The sequence below is a fragment of the Acanthochromis polyacanthus genome, chromosome 1, assembly GCF_021347895.1.
Source record: "Acanthochromis polyacanthus isolate Apoly-LR-REF ecotype Palm Island chromosome 1, KAUST_Apoly_ChrSc, whole genome shotgun sequence".
Lineage (NCBI taxonomy): Eukaryota > Metazoa > Chordata > Actinopteri > Pomacentridae > Acanthochromis > Acanthochromis polyacanthus.
The window spans coordinates 34,406,524-34,418,995 of NC_067113.1; the positions used below are offsets into that span (position 1 = coordinate 34,406,524).

General features: G+C 39.3%; 1 protein-coding gene and 1 long non-coding RNA gene across 2 annotated transcripts in view; both read right to left on the reverse strand.

Annotated features, from left to right (window-relative positions):
• The window catches only part of syne2b (spectrin repeat containing, nuclear envelope 2b), a 196,732-nt gene extending 184,705 nt beyond the window's left edge, over positions 1–12,027 (reverse strand). The window contains exons 1-7 of the mRNA XM_051946040.1: positions 11,936–12,027; positions 11,764–11,841; positions 10,909–11,001; positions 8,502–8,704; positions 7,586–7,785; positions 3,550–3,650; positions 2,003–2,092 (exon numbers count right to left, since the gene is read on the reverse strand). Of these exons, the coding sequence (XP_051802000.1) occupies positions 2,003–2,092; positions 3,550–3,650; positions 7,586–7,785; positions 8,502–8,704; positions 10,909–11,001; positions 11,764–11,841; positions 11,936–12,016 (846 nt within the window). The 5' untranslated portion in view covers positions 12,017–12,027. The remainder of the gene's footprint in view (positions 1–2,002; positions 2,093–3,549; positions 3,651–7,585; positions 7,786–8,501; positions 8,705–10,908; positions 11,002–11,763; positions 11,842–11,935) is intronic.
• LOC127533518 (uncharacterized) lies at positions 6,472–7,207 on the reverse strand. Its single transcript, XR_007941256.1, has 3 exons — positions 7,119–7,207; positions 6,663–6,738; positions 6,472–6,586 (listed from the first exon to the last, which is right to left on the reverse strand). It is a non-coding gene; the product is annotated as an uncharacterized LOC127533518 (long non-coding RNA).
• Positions 12,028–12,472: the final 445 nt, after the last annotated feature.

Below are 12,472 nucleotides of genomic sequence, written 5' to 3' on the forward strand. Positions count from 1 at the left end.
CCCCTTAGCTAAAAAAAAAAAAAAAAAAAGACAAACTTTACAAGTGAACGTAGAAAAGATAAAGGCAAAGCAAGGGCAGCAGAAGAGGAGCTGGTTTACTCTTTCCAAGACTATTTGTTCCTAAAATACATGCAAACAAGTGTGAATTTCTTGTTAAAAACACCGTCAACAAAAGGCACCAGCCCAAACAAGCTGAGCAAAAGATTTCCTGTGTAAGGAGCTCTTTGTGTTGCAGTATTAAGGATTATTTGTTCCAGTTTTATCCCTTATGAGGAGCGAGAGCCTCTATTTTTAAACATATTTACTCTTGCAGGACTCCTCGGGCCAGATTAAAAAGTGCAGCGATACGTTGCTGGAAACCTGAGCTAACAGCTGCTTTGTTTCTGTCCGATCTGTCACGAGGAGATATTATTTCACCCCATGAGAACTCTGCTGAGAGGAACACGCCCTCGCCGTGGCTTTGGATCTTTTCCCAGAGAACACGGCAAACGAGTTGATCGCTGCGTGATCGGTCCTGCTTCAAACCGCCACGTGATCCGACAGTAATCTCTGGCTCTGAGCGACAGATAAACAACCTGACGGTGAAAATGCAGAGCTACTCGTGGGCGTCGACTTACGCCGTGAGACATGACAGTAATGAGGCGGTGAAGCCAGAGGGGGTTTCAAACGTGCAGAACGAACTTTAAATAAAAGCAGCGATGGAGGCGTGGGAGTTTGATTGTGACATTCTTCTTTCTAAAGCATTTCTACCTTGAATTTAATTTCTGTGGCATCACATTTAGGATTTATTGTTCATTATTTGGGGATATGATTCATAACATTTGCATTTACAGTTTTTGTGTTTTCATACTGTTACTTCCTAAAACTATGCATTACTTATCAAAAGCAAATTCCACATATAACCTTTAAAGCCTGTTTTTTTACTGTAAAAAAACAGCAAATTTGCACCTGTACTGTAAATTAAAACAACTGTTGCACCTTATTTCTTCAACCAGCATGATTTGCACCTCATTTGCATGTTCTTTTGTGCACTGGTGTCCTTATTTTTTCTTAAATGCCACATAAGTGAGCTACTGGATACCTAAAATCTTCTTAAATTACCTAAACTGACTCAAGAATTGTCCAAAATAACTGGCAAACCTGTCCGCAATGACTCAAAACGACCACTTTTAAGTGACTTTGGCCACGTTTTTTGTTATTTATCGATCATTTCCATGTTTCCAGCCTCTACAGATGTTTCCTCTCTACTCTGCTCATCATCTGTAGAAACCCGTTTCACCATGCTGAATGCATCGTCCAACCATTTGCTCCTCTGTTCACCGTTTGTTTATTTTTTAAACTCTAAAATTGTCCAAAACAACTTAAAACTGTCCAATATATTACAAATCTTGCCTGCACCAACTCAATATTTGTTCAAGATAAAAAAAATTTTTATTGACTTTGGACACATTTTTTGTTATTGTAGACAATTCTGAATCCAATTACAAGTCTCACAAGTAAAGGAAAAGAAGGAGGCTCCACACGCTACAGATATTTAACTATTCTTGTTTCCAGCCTCTCTTGCTACTCTGCTCATCATCTGTAGAAAGACGTTTCACCATGATGAATGTATCTTCATCAACTTGCTCCTCTGTTCTCTGTTTCTGAGCCATGCTGACTATTTTTTGATCAAATTGGTTTCTTTATTTAAGCTTCAGACTAAAATGTGTCCAAAATAACTCAAAAAGTGTCCAAACTTTCATGAATTTTTTCCGCAATGATGCAAAATCCACTCAAAATCTTTGAAAGATTTTGGACAAGTTTTTAGTTATTTTGGACAATTTTGAATCCAATTTCGAGTCTCACAAGTATTCTATCCATCCATCTATTATCTAACTTCACAGGGAGTTCTGTCATCATGTAAACAGGTTTATCATCCAACATGTCACCGATTTCTTGAGGATTAGTAGGAAGAGGAAAGGTGAAGATTAAAACGGGTGCAGGTTGCGACGGCTTCGTCTACCTGTCGAAGAGGTGAAGCAGAAATAGCGGGAGTGTAGTGAACGGGAAGGTTGATGGGAGAAGGAGTCTTAGGTGGAGTCAGGTATTGAGTCTGGGAGGAAAAAGGGAAGAAGCACAGAAGAAAAGCAAAAGGGAAGCAAAGAAATGAAGCAAAGATCGAAACATTAAAGTGAAATCACATGTAGATAGCGCAGAAATACTGGATTAGTGCACGCTACTGGAGAAAACCGACTGAAACAAGACGACATGGTCATCAATATCCCCCGCCACATGTGATGTCTATGAGTCTATATCCAAAATGGTGATCAAGGGCCATAACTCTGTTAAATATTATCGCACAGGTCTCATTTTCGAACTTGATCAAGGTGTCCATAGTGTGAAGCTACACACTAAATTTCGTAATCCTAGCTGTAATAGTTTCCGAGAAAAGCTGTCCCCTTCATGTCGGACGGACGGAGGCCAAACCTATATCCCCCTTTCCACTTTGTGGTGGCGGGGGGATAATAATTGCATTTATAAGAATTAATCCTTCCAGAAAGATTGTAGGGGAGTGCATTTGCATCCAAAATCAAATAAAATTTTAAAAAAACACGTGATGCAACTCTTACAAAAGCATCTTCAATAATTTGTTAGTCTTTAAACTGGACTGACTTGAATTGTTAAATGATTTATTTCCTGGTAGAAATTACAAAACGCTGCCAACAGAGAACCTGTTATTGGTCAACATATTCCTTGTTGTGGTCAAAATATTTCAAAGTTTTCCATATAACTGGTTCCTTGTTGCAGCCAAAACACACACAGTTTGTTGACATCAAGTCTTTTAAATAAAGTTATAAACAAAATAATCTGTGGACTAAAGATAAACGATGCTTTTTTCAGACTTTTCTTGTAGATTTGTCACAAAAAATGAGAATAGAGTGGAGTTTCTTTTCAGAATGAGCCACAAAAATGTTGCAGCGTGATGTTTGAGTAAATTTACTTCACAATTTTGATGCTAAAATGACATTATGTAGCTTTTCATTGCATAAAATCTCAATATTGGAACCAAACGGCTTCAAAAATCTCTTAATCGGAGAGTTACTATAAATTCTGCATAGATTTATCTGCATATGCATGTAGAAAAACAGAAAACAATTATGCGATAAACATCTTCAAAGCAGCCTTCGGTGTTTACATGACAGTTTGCAGCACGAATTTAGAACAATCTGTTAATTGTCTGACTGCAGAACACACCGCCGCTGGTTTTTATGTTCAGAAACAAGCCGCTGATGACCAGATTGAAAGGATTCCTGCCTGAACACGAGTGTAATTATGAACACAAAGCTCATAAAAACACTGATTCTGGCAACAGTTTAGAATAAATGGAGCAATTAAGAGGTAAAGAACCCAGAAAGCTTTGAAGAACGTTTAGATCTGCATCTTTGTTGAGATATAGATTGTTTTGTAGATTTGCTCCTTTAAATGACTGCATGCTGCAATACATGTAAACAAAGCATCATATTTTGGATTCTGGGTGACAGCAGAAGTCGTTTTTAAACCCATACTGACCTGCATTTCCTCCTCCGGTACCGGCAGGTCTCTGGAGTACTGCAGGAACTGGGCCACGTAGGTCATGATGGACTTCTCGTCCGGGTCTCGAACGTCCACATCTGCATCAACATCACAGTCCTCCATGATCACAAACAGACTGGAGACTAACACACGAGCAACAGGCAGGTGGAGTTTTGATAAAGAGGAATCTGAGGAATGGAGGTGTAGCTTTTGGTGCCTTTAAAGCCAAACAGGCAGGGCGGAAAAGGGAAAACAAACGAGGGTTTTATGTGCCGACACCGAGTCAGCAGACCGGGTCGCTTCGTCATCGCTCTCGCCCTCGGGCTCCTCGCACAAAGATTCACATTTAGTCCAAACACATGAAAGGATCGATAACCACCGAACAGAAGTGTGTTTTACAGCCGCTGACGAGACGAGGAAGCTATTCAAACATCCTTGTACTCTGAAGGGAACGTTTTTATTCTCCAAACTCCTCTTATTGCTCCCCTGGAGGCCTGAATCAAGAGACCAAAACAAAAATGGCGCCCAATGCTTGTCACCATTTAAAAATAACAAAGAAGCTCTTTAAACATGTTTCATGAGGCAGCTACCAAACCCCAATCCAATGAAGGTGGGACGTTGTAAATAAAAACAGAATGCGATGATTTGCAAATCTTTTTCAACCTATATTCAGTTGAATACATGACAAAGTAGTGTATTAATTGAATATAGGTTGAAAAAGATTTGCAACTCACGGTATTCTGTTCTTATTTACGTTTTACACAACGTCCCAATTTCATTAAAATCAGGATTTGAAGATAAGAGAGGGTCGATTTTATCTAGAATTTGCAAAAACACATTTATTAGCGCAAGATTTTGATTTGGGATTACATCTGGGAGGGAAAAAAGTAAGCAGAAGAACAAGAAAATGGAGAAAAATCACACAAAAATACAAGTAAAATACTGGATTAAGGCTGCAAAATGTTAGAAAACCAATATTGTTCCTAGGGCTGCAACTAAAGACTCGTCGACTAATCGTCTGAGCACGATACTTCATCAAAAGTGGAAGTGAGCGCGCAATGCAACAGAAATCAGCGTCCGACCGCAGCATGGAACACGGACGGACGTCGGCTCTGCATCGTGCATGTATTATGTATGCACGATGCAGAGCCGACGTCCGTCCGTGTTCCATATCCACTGAAAACTAAAAAAAATCTTTTAAAAAACTGACAAATCCTTTGTTAATGTGTCAAAGGCATCTAAAAGTCTTTTTTTGTTTTGCTTTGGAAGACTTTTTTTGACTGATATCAATATTTTTGTTGCTAAAGAGAAAGTTCTGATGCAAAAATGAAGCTAAATGTACTTATTTTTGAAGTCTGACTGAATTCTTTGCATGTATTACATGTAAAAAAGTTATAAAAAAAACAAGTCACACTAAAAAAAAAAATCAGATTTTTGAGTCTCTGCTCATCAGCTGTAGAAAGCTGTTTCACCATGCTGAATGTTCCTCTGTTCACCGTTTCTGAGCCATGCTGCATTTATTTTATTGTTGCAGTAGCTTAGAGTTTATCTCGCATCAAAAGTTTAATGAAAAATTGTCTAAAAAACGACGTTGGACAATTTTTACCCCAATTTTGAGTCTCAAAAGTAAAGTCTTTCTAGTGTAAAGTTTAATCTAAAATTGCCCAAAAACTTATTTGAAACCTGTCTAAAGTAACAGAAAATTACCTAAATTGACCAAAGAATTGTCCAAAATAACTGGAAAAATTATTTGAAACTCGTCCAACGTGACTCAAAACTGTGGTTTCCATGATTTTTTCTTTAACAAAAAGATCCAAGTGGGATTTAAATGCTGTCAAAAAATAAGTAAGCTATGCATTTGAAGCTTGAAAAAAATCTTAAAACTTAAAAACTACTCAACCTCCAAAGACGCCATTTTGAAGAAGAATTTCAGCTTCTTCCAGTTATTAGCTATTCTAAAGACAGTGTCGTCTGCATAGAGGACGATAAATTAGTGGCGAGTTTAACCGTAATTACGACAGTTTTCACATGAAATACCAATGAGTTTAAATGTAAAATTAGTTCTTAAACTCCATATTTTCTTGACTTAAAAGGAGTGAATGGTGTTGACGAGGAAATTCTGCTCCAAACTTGGTTTTCAGTGCTGTGGTGCATTGTTTGAGCTTTTATATTTATATTTTGCTGGACAAACATATATAAACTCTGAGAAAAGTGATGAGTTCTGCAGCACTGAAACTGAATCGTCTTCCTCTGTTTTTTGTTGCTGTATAAAGGAGCTGCAGGTCGGTTTAACGTCGAGGTGTGGCCGAACTAGCAGACGGGACGAGGCTCTGTTCAGCTGCAGGGTTTTAAACGAGGTGTGGTTTTCGCTTTACAAAGTCACCACCGTGAAACATCAGGAAAGAAAAAGATTTTATTTCCCTGATTCACTGCATTGTTCTGCCGCTCCCTCCAGTCATTCACTCTGCTGCAGTCTCATAATTAATCCAACGAGGAGGAGTCGAGTTTAAACGTCGTGTTTACAAAAAGCAGCCAACTAATCCTGAGCGGTGCAGCTTTAAAAATGCTCTAAATACACACAAACAATAAGCATTTTCTGATCTGAATCTTTGTTTACATTAGCTTTCATGCTGGTGTTGGACATTAAAAAAGGCAATTTGCTGCAGGATGTTGGGGGTGAGAAGTTTAACGAACTTTCTAAATCAAAAATCAGCAGCGTTATTGATCAATAATGGATTAATTCACGACATAAACTGGGCATAATGGATGACTGTCTTGTGATTAAATCCCTGTTTTCGTCAACAGACATGATTTGGGTCACAAACAGTTCAGCTGCATGTTTCACAACTTCAAGTATATTTCCAAAGAAAATATTTTATTTCCATCTAAACCTGCATTTACCCTCTAACAATATATTTACCCTCCAATGCTACATTTACCCTCTAACGCTACATTTACCCTCTAACGCTACATTTACCCTCTAACGCTACATTTACCCTCTAACGCTACATTTACCCTCTAACGCTACATTTACCTTCTAACGCTACATTTATCCTCTAACGCTACATTTATCCTCTAACGCTACATTTACCTTCTAACGCTACATTTACCCTCTAACGCTACATTTACCCTCTAACGCTACATTTACCCTCTAACGCTACATTTACCCTCTAACGCTACATTTACCTTCTAACGCTACATTTATCCTCTAACGCTACATTTACCCTCTAACGCTACATTTACCTTCTAACGCTACATTTACCTTCTAACGCTACATTTATCCTCTAACGCTACATTTATCCTCTAACGCTACATTTACCCTCTAACGCTACATTTACCTTCTAACGCTACATTTATCCTCTAACGCTACATTTACCCTCTAACGCTACATTTACCCTCTAACACTACATTTACCTTCTAACGCTACATTTACCCTCTAACGCTACATTTACCTTCTAACGCTACATTTACCCTCTAACGCTACATTTACCCTCTAACGCTACATTTACCTTCTAACGCTACATTTATCCTCTAACGCTACATTTATCCTCTAACGCTACATTTACCCTCTAACGCTACATTTATCCTCTAACGCTACATTTACCCTCTAATGCTACATTTACCCTCCAACGCTACATTTACCCTCCAACGCTACATTTACCCTCCAACACTACATTTACCCTCCAACACTACATTTACCCTCCAACACTACATCCTACCCTCTAACACTACATTTACCCTCTAAACTTACATTTACCCTCCAACACTACATTTACCTCTAATGCTACATTTATCCTCTAACACTACATTTACCCTCTAATGCTACATTTATCCTCTAACACTACATTTACCCTCTAATGCTACATTTACCTTCTAACACTACATTTACCCTCCAACACTACATTTACCCTCTAACGCTACATTTACCCTCTAACGCTACATTTACCTTCTAACACTACATTTACCTCTAATGCTACATTTATCCTCTAACACTACATTTACCCTCTAATAATACTGAAGTTCATTTCCTCACCGTCAGGTTCCAGCAGTTTGGGGATCCTCAGCTCCGTCTCTGCGATGCGGAACGCTTCCTCCAGGTTCTGCTTGTTGCTCCTGGTTCTGGCTTTCGATAAATCCACCAGGTCGGGTCGTAGAGAATAAAGGATTGCCAGGAAAATCACTCCGCTCCTCCAGCTCGCCTTGAAGTCTTTGACGTTTATCGTACAGCCGGCTCTGAGGGAAACAAATCACCTAATTTAACTGAAACCAAATTCCTTGTCTGTTGTGTACATACTTGGCCATTAAAGCTGATTCTGCTCTGATTAATTACTGCTATAATAAATGGAATTCATATTAGTCTGATTGAGCGACTGCAGTCTGATAAACGCTGATCAACAAATTTAGAAAAGTTAACATCCTACACTTAAATGCTTTCAGATCAATAACAGGCAAACAGTAAAAGAGTAAAAATTCAAATGAAACCATAATCAAAATTACAGTTAACAGAAAACAGAACAGATTTTAGCGAATTATAAGCCGACTACAATATTTTAGTGAAGTAAAAACTTAACTTAAAACATTTATGTGCACAAAAACTTCACAGCATTTTCTTTTAAGGGAAACTGTAGTGCTGCAACAAAAATGTATTTTCATACCACAAAATACACAGAATATACTCTGATCTGACATGAAGCAGGTAAGAAAAACACTTTAGAAAAAAGACGTAAATATGCATGAAAACTAAATATTGTTGCTTAAATAAACTAACCTGAACAGGAGAGAATAAAAATAGAAATGCAGTAAAATCCTTATGTGGAAATGACTAAAAGCTCCCTTTGTGAGGAAGCATCAACTCCTTACATCATACTAGATGTTTGTCAGTGTTTTGGCAGAAATATTTAGCTCCAACATTCAGAAATGACCCAACCCAACACATCTAAAGCTCTTACTTGTGGCACTGCTCTCGGACCCAGAGCAGCAGAGCTTTCTTGGCCGACACCCTGAAGCGACTGTGAAGCGGTGAACCTCTGGGAGGGACCGGGCTGCTGCTGGCCGACCGACTAGACAGGGTGGACCGAGTGTCCAGACTGGCCAAAGACTCCATGGAGGACTGACGGGAGTCGAAGGAGAGGCAGCTGGCCAACTCCTCGATCTGAGAAAACCAGACACCAGGTTCCGTTTCACATTTCAGGCATTTATATTAAGACAATCAAACATGTAAACTAAACTGGAGAAAGAAAAGACGAGAAACTGGGAATCCATGAAGTCAGAAGCTTAATTTTACACAAACTACATGAGAAACCTAAGCTGAGCTAAATGCTAAGCTAACATCCTCACATGTTTCATATCTGGAATTCATGAACCACAACTGATGAATAAATGCTGATTGATTTGTGTCGGTAAATCTAAGATGGAACTTGCATATTATTTGTCTTCAACCTAGCATTTTTAATGGAAATATATTTGCTCATTTCCATTTATTTGTGTCTTACACAGAATTCACAAATCTAAGGAGCATGTGGCTAATAAAATATATGATTCTAAATGAATGATTTTTGTATCTGTGAAACCAATTTTTAACTCATAACATTTAAATGTCAATTTTGCACATATTAATGAAAATACACTATATAAATATAGACAGTGGAAACATTCACTCCTGTTGAAAGTTTTAGCGTTCTATTGTGTCTCAACATTGAATCATTGTTGATTTATTTGACTTTTTTTACAAGAAATGTCAAAGTAAAAATTGATTTCTACAAAGTAAAATCAATTATCTAAAAGCTGCAGTTCAAGAAATTTTCCTGTGTTGGTCTCAATTAGACTGAACGTTATGATGCTGCCACCACCGTGCTTTATGCCATGATGCTGCCACCACCGTGCTTCACGTCATGATGCTGCGTCCACCGTGCTTCACGTCATGATGCTGCGTCCACCGTGCTTCACGTCATGATGATGCCACCACCGTGCTTCACGTCATGATGATGCCACCACCGTGCTTCACGTCATGATGCTGCGTCCACCGTGCTTCACGTCATGATGCTGCGTCCACCGTGCTTCACGTCATGATGCTGCGTCCACCGTGCTTCACGTCATGATGCTGCCACCACCGTGCTTCACGTCATGATGCTGCCACCACCGTGCTTCACGTCATGATGATGCCACCACCGTGCTTCACGTCATGATGATGCCACCACCGTGCTTCACGTCATGATGATGCCACCACCGTGCTTCACGTCATGATGCTGCGTCCACCGTGCTTCACGTCATGATGCTGCCACCACCGTGCTTCACGTCATGATGCTGCCACCACCGTGCTTCACGTCATGATGCTGCCACCACCGTGCTTCACATGATGCTGCGTCCACCGTGCTTCACGTCATGATGATGCCACCACCGTGCTTCACGTCATGATGCTGCGTCCACCGTGCTTCACATGATGCTGCGTCCACCGTGCTTCACGTCATGATGCTGCGTCCACCGTGCTTCACGTCATGATGCTGCGTCCACCGTGCTTCACGTCATGATGCTGCCAACACCATGCTTCACATCATGATGCTGCGTCCACCATGCTTCACATCATGATGCTGCCAACACCATGCTTCACATCATGATGCTGCGTCCACCATGCTTCACATCATGATGCTGCCACCACCATGCTTCACATCATGATGCTGCCAACACCATGCTTCACATCATGATGCTGCGTCCACCATGCTTCACATCATGATGCTGCCACCACCATGCTTCACATCATGATGCTGCCTTGTGAAGTGCATGTAGTCTAATTGACAGAAAATTCTATTTTGGTCTCATCAAACTAAGGAACCTTGTTCCAGTTGGCTTCGAGTCTCCACTAGTATTCTGATGAATCTTTGTCAAGCTTTTATTCAACAGTGGCTCTCACTTTCCATGAAAGAGTCATATTCCAGTAAATGTTTGTCCAAAATGCCGATCTATATTGACGGTGATCCAATGTTGATAAGCAGCAAAAGGGCAAAACTTGTGAGCATTTATTGAAGACTCTTCTAACTTGCTGTTTTGCTTAAAATCCCCAGACGCAGGAAGCATATGACTTTAAAATGTCAGATAATTCGTGTCTGAATGATGAGCAATTTGCATCTGTGAAACCAATTTGTAACTCATAAATCCCAATTTGCAGTGGACGCCTGTGTATGAAACGGCTCTAAGTGTTCCGAATCTTCCTTTAGACTAAAGGCGTTAATGTTTGCAATTAGTGAAATCGCAAACTGCAAACTCACCTGGGACAAGTCTAATCACTAGCATAGCAACAGCTGACTATTGTCTTGCTTTTCTTGTTTGTTTTTGTGTTATTTTTAAGGAAAGTAAACTCACGTGATACTGAAGAATGATCGTCCATATGAGGCCCAGGATGATGGACGGTTTTCCATCGATGATGTCAGGAATGTTTATGTTGACTAGTTTGATCTGGGGACAAAACAGGAAGACATGTTATACTTTTACAAAATCCCTTCTGAGACATTAGAAAGAAAACAAACCCTTAAAGAAATGCAACCGTTTGAAACTCAAGCAGTTTTCGGTGATTTTTGCTCCCGTTTTTCTGAAGTTAAGTTAAAATGTCATAAATCATGTTATTCCTAATTCTTTTAGAAAAATCTGAACAAAAAATGGAATCAATATGTCACACATTGTTCCTGGTGCCCAAAGATGCTACCAATCTGGAAAAAGTAGGTTCCACATGGTACAGCTCAGATATTTGACTGGGTCTATCCATGTTTACAGCCTCTGATCATTTCTGCAAATATCAGCATGTAGAACAAAGTGATTCTGATTTTTAAAAAATTACAATTTTAAGCTTAAATTTGGTTAGTTTTTCCAAAAGAAATGTCACATGATAAGTTCACAGACCATCAGAAAAGCTAAAGGCAGAGAACTTTTATGGTTGTACAGCTTCTGGTTGTCAAAAATTGTGCTATGATGGTGATATTCTTTTCTGATTTACATCTTTTCAAGCTTACATTTGGGTTTTGGGGTTTCTGGCATCAATAAACTCATTATTTTCTCTAAAAAAATGGATACACCAGCTGCAAATTCATGTCAAAATCAGCCATCTGGTGCAACAATCACAGTATTTTTGACTTGAAGCTATATCAGTGTTTGTGTAATGGTTTAACTAAATGAATAATAATTTCCCTGAATGTTTTCTGAACCATTTAGTGTGTCATTTACCGATTTCGTCTTCAGAAACGACAGCGCTTTCTCAATGTTGCTCCGGTGCTGAAACATTCCTCGGCCTCTTTCCCGACTCTGAAAAACAAAACCGGTCAGTCGAATCAGAGCAACTTTCTGTTTTTTTGTTGGAAAACATGTTATTAAAGTGAAAAATGAAGTTCGGACTCACGATTCGCTGGCCGCTCATCACCTCCAGCAGGTCCAAAAGTTTGGTGCCATCGCGAAAGTCATTGAACAGGTCCACGATCATGCATGGCGGCCTCCTCTGTAGCAACGATATTTTATTTATTAGTCTTAGAAAGTGTTGGCATGATGAAGGAAAACAGCTGAAACCATTTCTGATGTCAGATTTAGGGCTTTAAAAGAATTCAGTAACAATTTTAGACAACAAACTATTCAGAAAACATGACAAAGTGTTGTATGAAATCTGTGAGTTCCATATCTTTTTCTAATCTGCTTGTCATTTAACTTGCGCTGCGACCTGGTCCTTGTGATCTAAATCGGTTAATCCAACCTCGATGTGTGGTAATGAAGATAAAAGCACGACTGTTTGTTGGTTCCTGAGAAGATGACCTTTAGAAGAAGGGAAATCTTGTCCACACAACGATGATTAATGTTGTTTATTTCAATATATATCATTTATACTACTGACAGCATGTTTAGTAACACATTTAACAGCACTAGCAGTGTTTTCAGGTCATTCCCG